The sequence below is a fragment of the Mizuhopecten yessoensis genome, unplaced genomic scaffold (assembly GCF_002113885.1).
Source record: "Mizuhopecten yessoensis strain PY_sf001 unplaced genomic scaffold, ASM211388v2 scaffold8071, whole genome shotgun sequence".
NCBI lineage: Eukaryota > Metazoa > Mollusca > Bivalvia > Pectinida > Pectinidae > Mizuhopecten > Mizuhopecten yessoensis.
In genome coordinates, this window is record NW_018407364.1 from 573,445 (window position 1) to 594,715 (window position 21,271).

A 21,271-nucleotide genomic window follows, 5' to 3' on the forward strand; every position below is an offset into this window, starting at 1 on the left:
AGAAACAAACCCATGCGCTCTTAACCTTGAACATCGCTTTCCGTTGTCTGGCCCGGCGGTCAACGTACGGTAAACACCAACAGTATACGTATCTGCGTCTTAGAATGTGTTTCTTGTTTTCTTTTACTTTATCTCTTTTGTTGTTGAACGAGACTGCTTTTGTTGTGGAGTTTGTTTATGATATTCTCTCCAATAATGTTTATGTTTGGAAATTTGAGGTATAAATCGAAGAAGAATGTTGAAATTATTTGTACCCTATTCTGTTATACATATTATTTCTGGAAATCAATGTGTTAAACTTTGACGGGCTAACCGTATTCGGTCACAAAATAATTTTACATTATTTGCAAATATTATTATATACGGTGGCTGATTGAGGACATCCAAAGAATATGTTTTATCCCGTTATAACGACTTAGTGTCTCGTGATAACGACTTAACATCTCGTTATAACGACTTAGTGTCTCGTTATAACGACTTAGTGTCTCGTTAACGACTTAACATTTCGTTATAACGACTTAGTGTCTCGTTAATTACATGAACATTATCTCATTTTTTTTAAAATCTATATAACTCTCACATGATATTAAGACACATTTATCTTACAACTGTTTTGACAATATTTAGAGCAAGCAGATTGTTGAATGACGTCATATTGATATTGATGATCCCCGTACCACTACCAACTAACTAACGACGCGTTGGATTTCTGAAAAGAATTGAAATAATACAAATGAAATATACAAAATATGATCAACAGCAGTATTCTGAATGTAAAATTAGACTGGGATTCCAACCCTGGATTACAGATTGATACTACATCGCTCTAACCTATTAATCTACCTGTTCAACATAACTGTCTCGGCCTTACTGTAGTACAGTGATACATTATATCTAAACGGAGGTTAAAAAAAAGCATGTAAAAAAAAGCATAAGCATGTAAAATATTTTTAGGCTCAATTCAGATTTTATTTTCCCGTTTTAAATTATACTCTTAAATAATAATTGATATAACAGATGTGACATGTCACTGGATGCGTTTTCCTTGATTTACCGGGCGACAGTATGATGGTCTCCTCATGTGGTTCAAGAAATCATAAGATATATCCTAGTTAATTGACTAGTTAATATACACTCGGATCTCTCCCTAGTTTGGGTTCATGTTTAACGTCTTCTGTATGATAAATTGATTCGAAACTCACAGGAACAGGATAGGTAAAGAAGTACATGATCGGTTGATCAATTGATATTTTCAACGCGAATACGTCTCTATGTAATATCAACATTAACAGGCCCATTCTCCAACCAGGTTTTAATGGGATCTTCTTCCGTGGCAGATATATATGGATAACATTTGATAACCTATGTCCCACATTGTTTCCTATGCCCCACATCAATGTCTAGTCGGGTGACAAGCACGTGCCGATGCCGAATGAAATCACGAGCTGTGGGGACAACACGTGACACACGGGACACACACTTACTGTACCGCACGCTCGCTACACAACAAACACACTGCCATACAAACACACTCATTAAAACTTTGAATTAGCTAGTTACTTTGTTTATTTGGTTCTTTGGATAGGGAGACACTGCCATGACGTTATAGTGGGCATGAGAGAACACCGAACAAAACGGTCTCGTATATATGTTGCTACAGAATTGGGGCAGCAGATCAATTTTTGGTTTCACCAATATCCCGACAGAGGACCAATCCCGATTCTGCTGGGGTTTGACATAAGTTGCAGCAGGTCTTTTCTTTCTCTGCACCTGCACCTGCACAGTTAAGTAAATTTAAATAGAACACTTCACGGGTTAACTCATTAGTAACTATCCATAAATTATCAAATTAAAGCTTTAATCCAATTTTTCTTCATGAATTTTATTATTTAAACCGGACATACAAGATTAAACCCGAGGCTTACCGAGCAATTTTCAACAATAACCACAATTCATTCACTGATATTGAATCTGTGTTAGCTTAAAATGTGACTCACACCCAGGTTCGTACTGTCGCTGTGGCTGTCGGTAAGTATATACATACATATATATATTCAACGTGATAGAAGGAAGACAATAGACATTGATTTGTTGAATCAGGCATGTATGAATCAAACCCATTTTCAGAATTACCGTAATGACATCACCACATTAACTATATGATTCATCTCCAACAAATAGTTCCTCATCATTGTGACGCGGAAGGATAGACCGCAGACGGAGCGTAAAGGCACGCCTTGTATTACTACGACACAGCTGCAATCTCGCATTCGATTCTGTATTCACGGCGAGGAAGGTTTCCCTAGACGTTGAAGGAAGCTTATACTTGTAAGTATGAACATTATCTTATGCAATACTTAAGATCCATTCAAAAGTGTGCTCGATGCCCCCTTCCTTTTGTATATTTGTGAAACTTACTATGAATCCATCTTGTCGCCGGGAGAGAAAAGAAAAAAAAAACTGTGTTATAGTGCCTGTATAAATGGAATCACTCAAGCGTGACGAGATAGTATATACGATTGACATTCAAACATTTAAATTTCCGCTATCAAAAAATGCGATTATACATAATTCAATTTGCATATAATGTATAGTTTGCAGTTATTACTGGTTAAATCATTATGTTAATGACACGAACGATAATTAGATATTTGATGCAGCCTACAGACGCTTTTTAGTGATAGACACGATAGAGATACAAAAGCTTTGTTGCCTCGAGTCGATTATCCTGAACACTCAACAGTAGCTCTTTGAGTCTATCTTCGACTATTACTGATGAAGTTGAAAGTATTTATCGCGAGAGCTTTTGTGTAATGTTATTTTTTTTTATTAAATGACTTTTTGTTTTCTTCAGAAAAGAAAATGTCTGACAAACCCGATATATCAGAAGTAACAAGTTTCGACAAGTCGAAGCTAAAACAGACAAAAACAGAAGAAAAGAACCCATTACCTACGAAAGAAAGTAAGTTTAAAAGAAAGTTTTCGAGACGCTCCCTTGTAATTGAGAGAACGTTTTTGTCCGCAGTTACAGATGTAACGAGAAGTGGCAGGCAGTTGAGTAAATGTTTATTGAAGTGTTACTTGTTTAATTCAGCCAGTGTTACTTTCTAAAGATGGTTTTGGGGGGAAATTGGGGTGAAAATTGTCAAATTTCATACCGAGGTCATTTTACATATTAAATCCCATTTTTGTTCCGTTTATTTTTGCATATGCGACATTCGATATCGTGTTCAAATTCTTCTTCCCAGCGATGTTAGCCCCGATTGCTCTAGAATGTATATTCTACAGTATATGTTAGTCCACGTTAGAGTGGAGCGCACAGAGTGCAATGATCGATACGCTACTCGCTGTGTCAGATAAACCTGTCGCTGAAAGTACAAGTTTGCCCGGCTATACAAACGTGCGATCGGAGTTCTCGACCCCGCACAGTTGTGTCAGCTTTAGCAGGTGTGCTGGTATTTCTACCTGTGATGTTGACGCGTCGGGATTTCATCATTTGACAGTTGGAATTTAAAACAGTTTTAATCGATCTTTTATTTTAAAATCAATGCTCGACAGGAAGACGGATTAACTCCCGACTTCACTTTGAACGTTGAATGTCCTGTATGCTACGGAAAAAGCCCAGATAATCACCAAAAAGGAAGGAAGTCGATAAGCTGCCTACACTAGTCAATTTTAGAAAATTATATCTTCCGCCTCGCCGCTTAGGAAACTAGCTTAAACATAATTATTTGTCGGCATGAACTTAAATTGTTTTGTCGTTGTGTATCGACTCAAAACGTGAATATATAGATGAAAACGAGATACGTGTCCTTTAGTGTGCCGTCATCTGTACAGGACTTCGTGTTTTTATGGATCACAAAATTTAGAGACCGGTCAATTTAAGTTGCTTCCTTTTTGTGAAGTTATACAGCTTGCATATGACATTGATGTATTATTATAAGTCGATAGAGCGTGGTCGTTTACCATACCAAATATTGCATGGGTCGCTTATTACTGACACTATCTCTCCTGTTCGCGTCCGCAATCCATGAAGGATAGTTAGGTTTTGGTATGTCCCAAAAACATAATGAAACTTAGTTCGGATATTTACGTATGTAGAGCATGACCTATGTTTACATACTTGACAGTGAAATACCGTCCTATAGAAGGTCACATTCCAGGCATACATCATAAAACTTGCTCCCCTTCTATACAAGACGTCATGAACACAAATAATGTTACGTGTGCAAAAAATATTGTACTCGGCACAGCTCTTCCGAAAAGTTAACGACACTCGCAGATATGCACTGCATGCGCACGCGTTGTACTTGTCTTGCCTCATTGCGTTTGGAATGGTGAGTTTGTGGTCTGGTTAGTCATCAGAGAACATCTGTCATTAAACTTGAGGCGTTAAAGGGGAGAGGTGATGGAGTAAGCACAATCTTTTAAGCAGGAAACATTTCGTACGTGCACTAGTTTGAGGAAGTTCCCGGCAGGCCGCGGAAGGATCAATTTCGAGTGTGTTTAATTTAAGTGTATGAAGAGGCGGACGATGTGTATGCAAAATTTGCGTGAACTTTCATCCCTAGAGGGCTTGAAGGGATGGAATTATGACGTGCTAGACAGATAAACAATGGCGATATACACACGCGCGCGCGCATACTTCCTTACGTATTGCACTTTAATCCCAAAAGTTGAGTGACGCAGCTTCCAGTTCCCCATAATGAGCCCCAAAGGGCCTCGTTACTCGGTGAATGAAACACGAAATCTGATCTTGAGCATGTCTGATTTCATCGTCTGCGATTTACCCCCCGACACATCTGCTAGCCTTTGTGACAAGGCTGTGGGGTCGTACGCCCGCGTTAAACCGCTCACATGTACACGAGATGGAGTGTGGAATTAAATTCACGCAGTCATCTAACTCGCTTGTAACGTACACGTGTTGCATTGTAGTCGAACGTTTGACACATTATTGAATAAACCCCACTCATGATGCACAAGAAACTACGAATTAAATGTTACCGGACATTTTGATATCTCTAAAAGTCACTAAATGTACATGTAAACGCAGAAAGCTTGCGGTGCAGCTGTGTCTCGGTTTGAAGCCGATTCGCCGTTAATATGTTTTGACATGCTTTCAGCTGAGATTTTCCGATGCGTTTGTTGGCAATGTACACTGACATTACGTAGCATGTAGAATACGACAAGTCGCTCGTTGTCTTGGCAACCGTTTAACGCTTCTTTGTTCACAAAGTTGGTGTACGAAACCGCGTGTCTATTTATCACGCGGATGTTACAGAATACGGCGCGTTCTGCGCTATCTACAGTTTTCCCTACTGTATCTAATCGATAACGGTCATGCTGTGTACACAACACAATTCTGGTACTGTTTTGTCAAATCCAGTAAACTGATAGCTGTCATTACTGATACATTGTGTAATAGGCATCGCTCGTATTGATACTCGATAATGACGTGGTCAGATCGGGTAGCCGCGACTTAATCATATCAAAATTATAGATTATTTGATTTGTTAAGTCCTCGCGGAATAGGTACATAGTTAACATTAAGGGTACCCACAGTCATGTACGTCGACAAATAGTCCACATATCCCTGCTCAGTCATCAACACACTTGAGTCATCATATTCCCGCTAATTCATGAACACAACGAGTGGGCGTAGTGCTGGTCAGTAACGAACACATTGCAATCGCTATGCCCCTGCTCGGGCATAACAATGAGTTATCAAATCCTTACTCAAATTTGTACCCACTGATGTTAACTTGCTCGGTCAGAAATACAATGAGGCAACACATTGCTGCTCCGACATGAACACACTGAGTCAACACATTGCTGCTCAGTCATGAACACATTGCTGCTCAAACATGAACACATTGGGTCTGCACATTGCTGCTCAAACAAAAACACATTGCTGCTCAGTCATGAACACACAGAGTCGGCACATTGCTGCTCAGACATGAACACACTGGGTCAACACATTGCTGCTCAGTTATGAACACACGGAGTCGGCACATTGCTGCTCAGACATGAACACACTGAGTCAACATATTGCTGCTCAGTCATGAACACACCGAGTCGGCACATTGCTGCTCAGACATAAACACACTGAGTCAACACATTGCTGCTCAGTCATGAACACACCGAGTCGGCACATTGCTGCTCAATCAGAAACACACATTGCTGCTAAATCAGAAACACGTTGCTGCTTAATCAGAAACACACTTAGTCAACACATTGCTGCTCAGTTATGAACATACTGAGTCAACACATTGCTGCTCAATCAGAAACACACTGAGTCAACGCATTGCTGCTCAATCAGAAACACTGAGTCAACACATTGCTGCTCAGTCATGAACACACTGAGTCAAACACATTGCTGCTCAGTCATGAACACACTGAGTCAACACTGCTGCTCAATCAGAAACACTGAGTCAGCACATTGCTGCTCAATCAGAAACACGTATTGTGCTCAATCAGAAACACACTGAGTCAACATATTGCTGCTCAGTTAAGAACATACTGAGTCAACACATTGCTTCTCAATCAGAAACACACTGAGTAAACGCATTGCTGCTAAGACATTAAAACATCGAGTCAACACTGCTGCTCAATCAGAAACACTGAGTCAACACATTGCTGCTCAGTTATGAACATACTGAGTCAACACATTGCTGCTCAATCAGAAACACACTGAGTCAACGCATTGCTGCTAAGACATTAAAACATCGAGTCAACACTGCTGTCATTCAGAAACACCGAGTCAACACATTGCTGCTCAATCAGAAACACACTGAGTCAACACATTGCTGCTCAATCAGAAACACACTGAGTCAACGCATTGCTGCTAAGACATGAACACACAGAGTCAACACTGCTGCTCATTCAGAAACACCGAGTCATCGCATTGCTGCTAAGACATTAAAACATCGAGTCAACACTGCTGCTCATTCAGAAACACACTGAGTCAACACATTGCTTCTCAATCAGAAACACACTGAGTCAACGCATTGCTGCTAAGACATTAAAACATCGAGTCAACACTGCCGCTCAATCAGAAACACTGAGTCAACACATTGCTGCTCAATCATGAACACACTGAGTCAACACATTGCTGGTAAACACATTGCTGCTCAGACATGAACACACCCGAGTCAACATGTCCTTGCTCAGACATGAACACACAGTCAACACTGCTGCTCATTCAGAAACACTGAGTCAACACATTGCTGCTCAGACATGAACACACCCGAGTCAACATGTCCTTGCTCAGTCATGAACACACCGAGTCAACATGTCCTTGCTCAGTCATGAACACACACAGTCAACATGTCCTTGCTCAGTCATGAACACACACAGTCAACATACTGCTACTCAGTTATGAACAAAATGAGTCAACATCTCCCTGCTCAGTCATGAATACGCTTGTCACAAGAGTCAACAAACTGCTGCTCGGTCATGAAAACGGTTACGCCAAGTCTACGTATTCCCACTCGTTCATTATCGCACTGAGTTAACATATCTCCCGGTCAGTATTGTATCCGCAAAGTCAACACATCACTTCACCGTTAGATTTTTTAAGAACCGGCATGTACTGCTCACAGTTATACACACAACACATTGGTATAAACATTCGTTGAAAGCATATTATTTTGGTTTACTGATAATGCCAAGTCGTATTTTCTTCGGTGGCCTCGTGGTGTTTATTTTGACTCACCGATGGCCTGTCGGAGGAGGATGACGCAGTTTATCTCTGCCAAGTGCCAGATTAATGTCCATGGCCATTTCTTATAGATAAAACTCGGGACATCATATGAATATTTATATCGGCGAAAGTGTACTCGTCAATGGACTAGTAACACGAGAAGATAATGCTTGCCGATGCGACTATATACATGTACAAAATATAGATTTTCTCGAGCTGCGATACACGTACCGACTGTGGTCTACGAGATATCTCTCAAATGTCTGGTAAACCGATCGGACGTAGATTTGACTGATTTTTGGGGAAAGTAGTGTTTGACGATGAATCATCCCTCTTCATCAATTTCCTCCCGAAAATGCTCCCCATTCACCCCCTCCCGCGCCCCACCACCGTGCTGCGGTAGAGGAGTGGCTAATGGTGACTCGGTGTAATGGCACAGTATGACTCCGAGTAGGTGTCCCGGGTCTGACCTGATGATTTTCCCAAATTAGCATCATCACATGTACAATGATTTCTGGCCTCGGCAGTGTCTACATGGGAACCGGTCCGACCTCGTCAAGAGAGTGACCATGATATACGGTGACCAGACTATTTTAGTGAAATTACATTTTGAAGTGGCTCTGGATTGGAAACCATCTTGATACGATGCTAAACAAAGACGGTATTAACATTCTGTAACGAAACCAGAATCGTTTCGACTTGTCCCCATAAACTGCATAATTCACCCGACTCTGCGGCATTTCACTGCACTCCATTATCAATTTACATCATTTATTATTTATAATCTATTCTGCAGATATAAGTAAAGTATGTTACAAGTCCATTTGCAATCAGAAACACTTGGAACGCGATGATTTCTGTGTCTACGGGGATGTTTCAAGAGCACGTGCGCTTTATTGAATCTAGACATTACGTCATTCTTGTTGGAGAGTAATCGATTAAACGAACAACAGGAATTTGTTTCAACTCGTGCTGCTAACTTCACATTTGTACATTTCAAAGATGAACCCTACACTTCCCGCTCCGTAATATAGACCTGTTACGGCCAGGCTGTTGTAAAAAACATACTTGGGGAATGTCTCGGAATGCGTTTTTTTAACTGGCAGAAGTATTTTTGCTATTTTTACCGGGTCTGGGTCTGTCTAGTTTGTGGTATGCATTAGGTACCATGCGTATTTTATTCGGGGAGCGCTTTGTTGTTATTTATTATGTTCAAGAGGGAGCGTCTCGAACACTTAAAACATATATGCAAGAAGCCGAGAACATTGGCGTAATTATGTGTGGTAGAAATGAAAAGTTTCGTTGTTTCTGAAAAGGTATCGAATTTCTATGCAAGAATAAATTGGTTTCAAATTTCAAAACACTTGCACGCACATTGAATTAACTGGTTAATACAATGAAGCACTTTAACAAAATCACCATACAATTTAATACATGAATTTTCATCTATTGTTCAGCTCTGCATAATACTTAACAGATTCTTGTTTTCTGTCTTTGTAGCAATTGAGCAAGAAAAGAAAGCGTGACGGATCTTGATGTCACGTGATCGGGATGGAGAATATACGTCCATGTTGTCGTTGCCAGTGGAAACAGTGCTTTTCGGAAATCTCGCGAGATTTCTGCTGTCATTATACATATAAACGTTTTATATTAAAATAATTCCATTTGTACATTGAAGATGACCAGTATCATTAGAATGTATTCATACCAACTTGCTAACATTCGGCTATCATATGATTATTTCTTTGTGTATAACTCTACATACCGTGATCGAAATCATGTGTTTTATTAACGAAATAAAATTCTGAGGTCGAGCCACGGTTTTTTCGAGGCTTCTTGTATGAAAAGTGTTGTTTTCATTTTTATAGAGATTTTATTGACAGCTGACATACATTTTTGCTGCATGACGGATGTTGCGTGTTTTGCCTAGTCAAATCCCGCTGAGAACTTGAACATCACGACAAAAGATCCCAAATTGTATGAAAGGTTCTTCAAAATGTCTAAATCGTCCCAGAGTTGTTCTAAACATTTGGAGTGACGATGTAATATAATTGAGCATGAATCGAAAATTATAAAAGTCCGACTTTTGACGCAAGAAAAAGGAAATTAATTGAACATGTATAATCTGAGAAATATGCCTTTACTTTTTGGCGTTTTCCAAACCTTTAAGAGACATTGAAAATGATTTTATGCATTTCTATGTGTAAATATCATAATTAAGCATGATTTTACTACGGCTTGGGACCCGACCATGTAGTTACCGTGAATGTCCACCTGGGACCCAATGTAGTTCCCGGGACCAGATCATATAGTTACCGTGAATACCCACATAGGACCCGACCATTTAGTTACCATGAATTCCCACCTTGGACCTGACCATGTAGTTACCGTGAATACCCACCTGGGACCTGACCATTTAGTTACCGTGAAGACCCACCTTGGACCTGACCATGTAGTTACCGTGTATACCCACCTGGGACCTGACCATGTAGTTACCGTGAATACCCACCTGGGACCCGACCATGTAGTTACCGTGAATACCCACCTGGGACCTGACCATGTAGTTACCGTGAATACCCACATAGGACCCGACCATTTAGTTACCGTGAATGCCCACCTGGGACCTGACCATTAGTTACCGTGATTACCCACATAGGACCCGACCATTTAGTTATCATGAATGCCCACCTGGGACCTGACCATGTAGTTACCGTGAATACCCACCTGGGACCCGACCATGTAATTACCGTGAATGCCCACCTGGGACCCGACCATGTAGTTACCATGAATGCCCACCTGGGACCTGACCATTTAGTTACCGTGAATGCCCACCTGGGACCTGACCATTAGGTACCGTGATTACCCACATAGGACCCGACCATGTAGTTATCGTGAATGCCCACCTGGGACCTGACCATTAGTTACCGTGATTACCCACATAGGCCCCGACCATTTAGTTATCATGAATGCCCACCTGGGACCTGACCATGTAGTTACCATGAATACCCACCTGGGACCTGACCATGTAGTTACCATGAATACCCACCTGGGACCCGACCATGTAGTTACCATGAATGCCCACCTGGGACCCGACCATGTTGTAGTTACCGTGAATGCCCACCTGGGATCCGACCATGTAGTTACTGTGAATACCCACCTGGGACCCGACCATGTAGTTACAGTGAATGCCCACCTGGGACCCGACCATGTTGTAGTTACCGTGAATGCCCACCTGGGACCCGCCCATTTAGTTACCGTGAATGCCCCCCTGGACCCGACCATGTAGTTACCGTGAATACCCCCCAGGGACCCGACCGTGAATGTCCATCTGGGCCCCGACCATGTATTTACCGTGAATATCCACCTTGGACCCGACCATGTAGTTACTGTGAATGCCCACCTGGGACCCGACCATTTAGTTACCGGGAATGCCCACCTGGGACCCGACCATGTTGTAGTTACCGTGAATGCCCACCTGGGATCCGACCATGTAGTTATCGTCAGTACCCACCTGGGACCCGACCATGTAGTTCCCGTGAATGCCCACCTGGACCCGACCATGTAGTTACCGTGAATGCCCCCCTGGACCCGACCATGTAGTTACCGTGAATACCCCCCAGGGACCCGACCGTGAATGTCCATCTGGGCCCCGACCATGTATTTACCGTGAATATCCACCTTGGACCCGACCATGTAGTTACTGTGAATCCCCACCTGGGACCCGACCATGTAGTTACTGTGAATCCCCACCTGGGACCCGACCATGTAGTTACAGTGAATGACCACCTGGGACCCGACCATGTAGTTACAGTGAATGACCACCTGGGACCCGACCATGTAGTTACTGTGAATCTGGGATCCGACCATGTAGTTATCGTCAGTACCCACCTGGGACCCGACCATGTAGTTACAGTGAATGACCACCTGGGACCCGACCATGTAGTTACAGTGAATGCCCACCTGGGACCCGACCATTTAGTTACCATGAATGCCCACCTGGGACCCGACCATGTTGTAGTTACCGTGAATGCCCACCTGGGATCCGACCATGTAGTTACTGTGAATACCCACCTGGGACCCGACCATGTAGTTCCCGTGAATGCCCACCTGGACCCGACCATGTAGTTACCGTGAATACCCACCAGGGACCCGACCGTGAATGTCCATCTGGGCCCCGACCATGTATTTACCGTGAATATCCACCTTGGACACAACCATGTAGTTACCGTGAATGCCCACCTGGACCCGACCATGTAGTTACCGTGAATCCCCACCTGGGACCCGACCATGTAGTTACAGTGAATGACCACCTGGGACCCGACCATGTAGTTACCATGAATGCCCACCTGGGACCCGACCATGTAGGTTACCGTGTAAACCCACCTGGGACCTGACCATGGAGTTACCGTGTATACCCACCTGGGACCCAACCATGTAGTTACCGTGAATCCCCCCCTGGGACCCGACCATGTAGTTACTGTGAATACCCACCTGGGACCCGACCATGTAGTTACCATGAATGCCCACCTGGGACCTGACCATGTAGTTACCGTGAATCCCCACCTGGGACCCGACCATGTAGTTACAGTGAATGACCACCTGGGACCCGACCATGTAGTTACAGTGAATGACCACCTGGGACCCGACCATGTAGTTACAGTGAATGACCACCTGGGACCCGACCATGTAGTTACGGTGAATGCTCATCTAAGACCCGATCATGTAGTTACCGTGAATGCCCACCTTGGACCCGATCATGTAGTTATCGTGAATGCTCACCTGGGACCCGACCATGTAGGTACCGTGAATGCCCACCTGGGACCCGACCATTTAGTTACTGTGAATGCCCACCTAGGACCCAACCATGTAGTTACCGTGAATACCCACCAGGGACCCGACCGTGAATGTCCATCTGGGCCCCGACCATGTATTTACCGTGAATATCCACCTTGGACACAACCATGTAGTTACCGTGAATGCCCACCTTGGACCCGACCATGTAGTTACTGTGAATGCCCACCTAGGACCCGACCATGTAGTTACCGTGAATGCCCACCTAGGACCCGACCATGTAGTTACCGTGAATGTCCACCTTGGACCCGACCATGTAGTCACCGTGAATACCCACCTGGGACCCGACCATGTAGTTACCATGAATGCCCACCTGGGACCTGACCATTAGGTACCGTGATTACCCACATAGGACCCGACCATGTAGTTATCGTGAATGCCCACCTGGGACCTGACCATTTAGTTACCGTGAATGCCCACCTGGGACCCGACCATGTAGTTACCGTGAATGCTCATCTAAGACCCGATCATGTAGTTACCGTGAATGCCCACCTTGGACCCGACCATTTAGTTACTGTGAATGCCCACCTAGGACCCAACCATGTAGTTACCGTGAATACCCACCTGGGACCCGACCATGTAGTTGCCGTGAATACCCACCTGGGACCAGACCATGTAGTTACTGTGAATGCCCACCTGGGGCCCGACCATGTAGTTACCGTGAGCACCGACCATGTAGTTATCGTCAATACCCACCTGGGACCCGACCATTTAGTTAGTGTGAATGCCCACCTAGGACCCGACCATGTAGTTAACGTGAATGCCCACCTGGGACCCGCCCATGTAGTTCCTGTGAATGCCCACCTGGGGCCCGACCATGTAGTTACCGTGAATGCCCACCTGGGACCCGACCATGTAGTTACCGTGAATGCTCACCTTGGACCCGACCATGTAGTTACCGTAAATGCCCACCTGGACCCGACCATGTAGTTACCGTGAATGCCCACCTTGGACCCGACCATGAAGTTACCGTGAATGCCCACCTGGGACCCGACCATGTAGTTACCGTGAATGCCCACCTGGGATCCGACCATGTAGTTACTGTGAATACCCACCTGGGACCCGACCATGTAGTTACTGTGAATCCCCACCTGGGATCCGACCATGTAGTTACCCTGAACACCGACCATGTAGTTATCGTCAATACCCACCTGGGACCCGACCATGTAGTTACCGTGAATGCCCACCTTGGACCCGACCATGTAGTTACCGTGAATGCCCACCTGGGACCCGACCATGTAGTTACCGTGAATGCCCACCTGGGACCCGACCATGTAGTTACCGTGCATGCTCACCTTGGACCCGACCATGTAGTTACCGTAAATGCCCACCTGGACCCGACCATGTAGTTACCGTGAATGCCCCCCTGGGATCCGACCATTTAGTTACCGTGAATGGCCACCTGGGACCCGACCATGTAGTTACTGTGAATGCCCACCTGGGACCCGACCATGTAGTTACCGTGAATCCCCACCTGGGATCCGACCATGTAGTTACTGTGAATGCCCACCTGGGACCCGACCATGTAGTTACTGTGAATCCCCACCTGGGATCCGACCATGTAGTTACCCTGAACACCGACCATGTAGTTATCGTCAGTACCCACCTGGGACCCGACCATGTAGTTACCGTGAATGCCCACCTTGGACCCGACCATGTAGTTACCGTGAATGCCCACCTGGGACCCGACCATGTAGTTACCGTGAATGCCCACCTGGGACCCGACCATGTAGTTACCGTGAATGCCCACCTGGGACCCGACCATGAAGTTACCGTGAATACCCACCTGGGACCCGACCATGTAGTTACCGTGAATGCTCACCTGCAGTGTTCCGTAAGGAACGTTTCTCCTTTTCCAGATTTCGCATAATGAACAATGGAGGTTTGAAATAACTAATAAAAAAATCAGCTCGCAATTGACCGTTTCATCAATGAAAGAGAACGATATACAAAGGTCATTCAAGGACACTGGGAGGGTTGCTAATCTTTGACGACCAAATTAGTGTTTAAAGTTATTTCTTGTCCAAAACTTTTGAAGTGTACACATTTGTCAACTTATCGATGCATTGTCTTGAAAAACAAATAAATGTAATAACAATTATGCAAACCACATAAATGATATAGTCAGGAAGAATGCATGGTATATATATTTACATACAACGTCTACTTGACCTCATTAGTTTTCTATGTGTCCAAAGAGTTTTCTATTTGGTGTCAACAGATAGGTTTACGTTCCCACGAGTAAAATGGTCTCGCTGTGAGCGGCATTGGCAGACGATTCTTTGTGCCCTTGCAACAGAAATAGGATACAGTTTTGAAAAGTGCATGTTTTATTTTTGAACTAGGACTGCAGGGTACTTGATCTTTGAAACAGACTGTTCATAATTCATAATAATGTATGCATTAAAATAACCTCAGATTTGACTGTTTACGACGTAACATTATTATGATATTGATGATGACGTAATGAATTTCGCCATTCTAAGTTGAGCGTTATTGTGAGGACGTTAATTAACATTAGTTATTACTATAATGGGGCTATGACTGGAAATTTAACCACCCATTCCACGAATTGCCAACCTGTTGAAGAATTATCTGCGCGTAGTGAGAATCAATACGATGACGTCACAAGAACGATCAAATATGACGTCACAATCGGTTTGAGACAGAATTGTTTCTTTGTACGCGTTTTGTTTGCCATACACTTAAGGAATGATTTTTTTTTTTCAACATTTATGAGGTCATAACAACAATGGGTTTATGGACATATTGAATGAATCGCGTTAGCGATTCATGTAAAATATGTCCAAAAACCCATTGTTGGTATGACCTCATAAATGTTGAAAAAATAAATATCATTCCTTATATTTACATTGACGAATCCTTTCAGTGGATCGATATAACAACTAATAAAACAAATAAACAGGGTTTGTTCCTGCTTATACACGGGTGCAACGCAGTGGCGAGAACAGTGTTTTTTCGCTGGGAAATGTGACACTATCGTAAGAGATCTTACCAACCGTCAACAACAAGAACACAACAAAATGTAGTTCCATATTCAATGTTTATTTGTAGCACAGGACACGTGAATACGTGGATATTTCACCAAGCACAGTTCAATAATATTTTAAGATGTAAGAATTAAGCATCTAGGTCGGTCGTTCCGAGTGAGTAGTTTTTGTAGTGTATTACTACGCAGTGTGATAAGGTTACTATCAGTTCCCACGTGCTGAGATTCTATGAACACCTGTGTTATGCATTTATGAATGTAATTTTTGTCAATGGGTCTAAGCATACAGAATGTAAATATATGGAAATGATAGAAATTTTGAAACAGTTGAAACAGGAGACAATTTTGGTGTGAATGGTGACGGAGAAAGGCCGACTATAAGAAACGATAAGTCGATAAGCAAAATGAAACCTAGTGGATAATAGAAATCCCTAAAATGTTCTGACATATAACTTTCAGGTAGTAGACGATATCGAAACATTTGAATTTTAAAAGGGTACTTTGTTACTTAGGACTAATACACGTCTGAACGACAACGAATATCAACAAAACAAGAGTATGGTTGTGACGTCATTGACGTGGCGTTTGCTCCTATCCAACAAATCGCTTAATAAGGTTCCGAGAATAACGCTTAAAATTCCTGGGGGNTTAGCATTTGATTTAGGTTTTAGACGTGCCCTGAGTAGATTGTATGGCGTGTGGAGCCTAACAGCTTTTCTCCAAGCGCACGTCACGTGACAAATACAAATTTAGCATTTTGTATCTTCTTTTTTCGTGTTTCTTTCATATTCATAAACATAATAAATCTGTACAGAAAATTCTGAATATATACAACACGCTTGCATCGATGACAAAAATCTGATATGGAATACAGGACAGTGCCGGTCGATAATGGAAATAGGTTCCTGGAGCCGTGCTGGTTTTACCCAGATCACCAGAAGCATGTCACAAAACAATACCGGAAATCAATAAGGAAGTACTGTTCATGAGGCTTGGATGTGTTGACTGTGGATCGGGGTTACTTCGTAGGATTTAATCAGTCCAAATAGCAGTAAATAACACCACTGTGTTACAGAACATAATGTTTGAATTTTTGTTTTGTTTTTTGTTTTGTAAAATTGCTGGGAATAATTTCAAGAAGTGCAGACCCCCCTGTAAATTTCAATCATGCTTAAAATATTTCAAGTATAAAGGGCCTACCGCCATTTAAAATGATTTCCGTAGACTTCCATATTAGGTTAGGCTCAGAGATTTATACCTGGAGCAAACTCCGCCGTGTATAAACATTGAATAAGCTTTGTTATAAAAAAAATCGTAGCAAACCAGAAAGAAATGTGGAAGAAATAGGAAGGAGAACAGCATATTTTTTCCCGCGACCAATCACGCATTATCGACTTTGTACTGCGGACGTGTCTTTTCTTTACTGTCAGGTCGCCTGCCGGCTTATTTCCTTGTATGCTATCTTTTAAACTACATCGGACGCTGACTACAATATATTCTAAGGAAATTAGATTAAAACTGCAGGTCCGTGAAAAATTGTCAATAGGCACATGACGCGGATAAAAAAATTCACGATAAGAAACAGGAAGAGGGAAGTATGTATATACAATATGACGTAATGGATAATGACCGAAGAAAATTGAATTAAAACAGGAAAATTTAATCATGCTTAAAATATTTCAAGGATAAAGGGTCATACCACCATTTAAAATGTTGATTTCAATACTACGAGAGATATGAACCTATTCAGTTAAGACTGGATCGTTTGGATACTGTTGGATACAACAGCCCCTACCCCCAACTCCATCCTCGATATCCAAGGGTTACGTTCACTTACGCTCTCCGCATCCCTGGAATATTTCATAGCAAAATTGATGGTTCAGTGTGCGCCATCTTGTGGATGAGACCAGAATACTAGTTTGATCCTTTGTTAACATCAAAAGAATCTCGCGGTCGCGTGACGGCAAAACTTACTAGCTTGAAGTCGGATGTCGGATGTATCAGCCTAGTGATTGATCATGTTATTTTTAACCCGAGACCGTTCGAATAGCTGGACACCACGTGTCTTCAATTTTGCTATGACATATCCCAGGGGAGCAGAGAGCGAAAGTTAGTGTAACCCCTGGATATCAAGGATGCCCTACTCCCATCCGCAATGAAACCGACCAATGTAATCGGTCAACCGCTGGTGACAAACAGGTTGCGGTTCTAATAGGAGTTTCCGCGTTCAAAGATACCGGGTTAAAAGATCCCGATTTTTTCTACACAATGTGCTCGGAACTAAATGTTGATTAAAAACCGTATAAAATACTACATGTGGGTGGATTCAAGTTTCATGCCACATAATCACGCTTTGTTGTTAAATATCGAACGTAAACTATTTTTACATAATGCCCTTGTAACTCACAGTAAAACTCACAGGCTGTGTTAAACACACTTTGCGTGTACCCTGTGTTAGTGTTGTGACACTATGTCAATGTGCTGACTGTAAATCTTCATCCGTGTAGTAACATAGTCATTGACACAGATCTGTTGAAACAAACTCACAGGGACCTGATAATTTGTTACATCTATATTTGGAACTAAACTATAAACCCCTAAAACGTGTTAAGTTACGCTGAACATCTTACATGTAGTTTAGGTAAACATCATTGAGGTGGCATTTTTACCGAAAGTCGATCTAAACCTCTAAAACGTGTAAAATTCCTTTGAACACCTTAGTTAAGGTCCAAATATAGCTGAAACTAATTATCATGTCCCTGTGCACAAACACAAAATGTCTGTACTCAGTCCCACAGGGACTTGATAATCAATTACATATGTAACAACCAACACAAACACCACTATGTCTGTGATCAGTCCCACAGGGACACAAACTAATTACGTATGTAACTTTGAGCTTCATCTGATATATTCATATGCATAAGGAGTATTAGTAGGTGTTTTAGGGGGTTACAATTTTAGATCATATACCACCTTTGACTGATTATCGGGTGCCTGTGATCAGTACAGGTCGCCTCACAACATTGATTACAATGTTTGCATAAGTATCGCCACATAAATAGAAATTATTGTTTTACAACATACTTACATGTTGATAGTGCTGGAATGTGATATGACAGACCGGAAAGACTGACCGTTAATTGCTCCGGCCATACATGTTGACCTTTACGCAAGCCGATCAGTAAAATGAACGGACTCTGATAAACGTAAGTGTCCGGACAACAGGGGCTAGACACGGACGTACGTCACTATAAAATGATTGCCAGCTGGTGGTTTCATAGTCCAGAGTAGTAGAAAGGTTAAATAAGCAACTGACAATCATGAATTATGGTGACGTGGGTCCGTGTCTAGCCCCTGTGGGCCGGACGGACAAATCTGTTTCTCTCACCGGAAAAAAACAAATCGCAGAAGTCGCTCCGGTCGGACGGACCGACATCCATTCACGACGACCGGACGGACGGACGGACTTTTATGCACACCAGACTCTATAGACAGGCAAATTGACCGTTGCTCACTTCAGATAGACGAAAATGGACCGTTATATAATGTTATGCACACTATTCAGACTGTGTGAGCATAAGGAAAACCCATAGAGAACAAAGAGTATGTAAAAAATGTCTTATCCTAGAAGTTGAAGCACACGTCTTCTTCAGGTTTTATCTACTGACAATATTCAACTAATGCTTGACTCTTTGCTTATTAATAAAAAAAAAGTCACTTCAACTGAGAAAAACAGTCTGTGTAAGTCATATGCTGTTAAAATTTTTAAAGTTCCTTATTATGTTGTTTTGTTAAAAAGAAAGTAACAAAACATTGAATTGAATTGAATTGAAATGCATTATAATAACTTGTTCTCTACCATCTTAACAGCACCATGGTCCCACAAACAAACTAATATTTACCCCACTATGACATACTCATTGTTACCGAATGTTGTTCCCGGTACATGTCGCAGCATCACTTTCGCTCTCTGCATTCTCCAGTATCGAGTATGATGTCACATAGACCTAGGAATTTGTTACAGAATAGCTATATTTGGACCTTAACTGATGTGTTCAAAGAAAAATTACACTCTTTAAGTAACATGACACTGTACTATGAATATATAAGTTTAGGTCCCAAAATAGCTACGCTGTAACAAACTATCAGGTCCATGTGGCAAATGTAAATAAAAGACGAATGTGTTTACAGGAGTTATATATAGTAATTAATACACTGACTACCGCACAGAGACGTAGTGAGTATTGAAATCTGGGATAACTTAATGTAATATACAAAAGAATTATTGGAATAAAGCCATGATGTTGGATAGTTATGCAAATCTAGGATGAAACAATATTTTGACAATATTTCTCTGATGAGTACGTAGTATAAATAAATGGGCAGTCAGAGCATCATAACATGTCTCGGCTAAACGTTAACGATATAGATAATTATCCGTACCGTAATCATACATACAGGTTGATTAGTGTAGTAGAAAGGTAATTAATTAGGGCGATACTGTACCTGTGTAGACGCTGACAGAGGGCCTAAAGCAGATATAAACGTCAATTATGTATATGCTTTACTTGTTAATGCAAAAAGATATAGCAATCAAAACCGAATAAAAACGTCAAACAAGATTGATAAAATTCACTGGGAGCGATATGAAAACCACAAACAAGGTCTTTGTAGCTCGCTACAGAGAGCTTCCTCGTTATTTGTAAATGATAAAAAAACGAGTTTAAAGCTTATTTCACATAAGGTATTATTTCCTTTTTACATTGTACTATATGGGTTGTTTATCAAACATGTCGACTAAATAACAATACTGCAAACATTATTTCAAGCGTTTATTTTCCGCAATGAAATGTCGGTGGCTGACGAACTGGAGGTCAGTGAAGCGGAAGCATAATGAGGTCATTACGACATAAAGTAGTTCCCTTTCAAGCCTAGAGAGTTGGCGACATTAAAACTGAAAGTGATTTGACTACACTGTGTAGCTTGTATTTACTGGTATATCACAGGGTGCGCTACACATGTGAATTTTAATAATAACTATCGGTATAGGACCACCTTGAAAACCTATACCAAATGTACATTTCATTTTCATCGTTATGCTTCTTTGCCTTTTGTTTGAAATTCTATATATTTAAAGAAATGTTAACCCCGAACTTTAAACTCAGTTACGAAACCAAAGTGTAGGAACGTTAACGCGACTGTCAAACTAAAACCCGGAAGCTGGACTTGTTTATAGTTTAATAATGAACATTACACGTCAAGCTACGCTACACGTATCTTAAAGATTAAAGTCATTTTTTCATTATCTGTCACGTGTCATACATATATATATATGTTCTGTTGTTGTCCTGTCAACATAAATAAACAGTTTCCCTGATGAACTTATAAAGAGGTGAAAGCGCTAGGAAGGTATTAAGAAACTCTTGTCATTTGTTTTTTTTTATACATGTATATATATAAAGACAAAATTTTAACAACACGTCTTTAGCGCTTTCATCTCATCTTATATTTTTTGTAGATATTTTCTTATTTAATTAGTGCTACTATATCTCTGCTAGCAATTTTTCACTATTTGATTAAAATAATTCGTTTGAATTGTACTCTCGCCAAGAAATCATTGTGTAATATGTGCTCAGTACAGAATGTATGTAGGTATTGTGCGATGAAGGAAGTTCTTTATCGCTAACTACTTCAAATTCATTTGT

General features: G+C 41.7%; 2 protein-coding genes and 1 long non-coding RNA gene across 4 annotated transcripts; 1 reads left to right on the forward strand and 2 right to left on the reverse strand.

The window, feature by feature from the left end:
* The first annotated feature begins 1,606 nt into the window (after positions 1-1,606).
* On the forward strand, positions 1,607-9,543 carry LOC110454838. 2 transcript variants are annotated; one of them, XR_002463408.1, is made up of 4 exons: positions 1,607-1,783; positions 2,182-2,328; positions 2,855-2,962; positions 9,203-9,543. It is a non-coding gene; the product is annotated as an uncharacterized LOC110454838 (long non-coding RNA). The 2 variants fall into 2 exon arrangements; XR_002463409.1 differs by lacking the exon at positions 1,607-1,783 and adding an exon at positions 1,964-2,028.
* A 1,759-nt stretch (positions 9,544-11,302) lies between these two features.
* Positions 11,303-13,264, reverse strand: LOC110454804 (UDP-3-O-acylglucosamine N-acyltransferase-like). Its single transcript, XM_021504524.1, has 3 exons — positions 13,118-13,264; positions 12,086-12,373; positions 11,303-11,662 (listed from the first exon to the last, which is right to left on the reverse strand). Exons 1-3 carry the CDS (start codon positions 13,262-13,264, stop codon positions 11,303-11,305), a joined length of 795 nt encoding a protein of 264 aa, XP_021360199.1.
* Positions 13,265-13,377: 113 nt separating this feature from the next.
* On the reverse strand, positions 13,378-14,369 carry LOC110454794 (UDP-3-O-acylglucosamine N-acyltransferase-like). Its single transcript, XM_021504501.1, has 3 exons — positions 14,160-14,369; positions 13,705-13,812; positions 13,378-13,572 (listed from the first exon to the last, which is right to left on the reverse strand). The coding sequence occupies exons 1-3, from the start codon at positions 14,352-14,354 to the stop codon at positions 13,426-13,428; spliced, it is 450 nt and encodes a 149-aa protein (XP_021360176.1). The 5' UTR covers positions 14,355-14,369; the 3' UTR covers positions 13,378-13,425.
* Positions 14,370-21,271: the final 6,902 nt, after the last annotated feature.

Bases quoted from the DNA above. Each gene is read 5' to 3' on its own strand.
- LOC110454794 (XM_021504501.1), bottom strand. From the start codon at position 14,354: ATGGTCGGGTCCCAGGTGGGTATTCACGGTAACTTCATGGTCGGGTCC. The intron at 13,813-14,159 runs GTGGGTACTGAC...GTCGGGTCCCAG, and splicing joins ACTACATGGTCGGGTCCCAG to GTGGGCATTCACGGTAACTA. The intron at 13,573-13,704 runs GTGGGTATTGAC...GTCGGATCCCAG, and splicing joins ACTACATGGTCGGGTCCCAG to GTGGGCATTCACGGTAACTA.
- LOC110454804 (XM_021504524.1), bottom strand. From the start codon at position 13,264: ATGGTCGGGTCCCAGGTGGGTATTGACGATAACTACATGGTCGGTGCT. The intron at 12,374-13,117 runs GTGGGTATTCAC...GTCGGGTCCCAG, and splicing joins ACTACATGGTCGGGTCCCAG to GTGGTCATTCACTGTAACTA. The intron at 11,663-12,085 runs GTGGGTTTACAC...GTCGGGTCCCAG, and splicing joins ACTCCATGGTCAGGTCCCAG to GTGGGCATTCACTGTAACTA.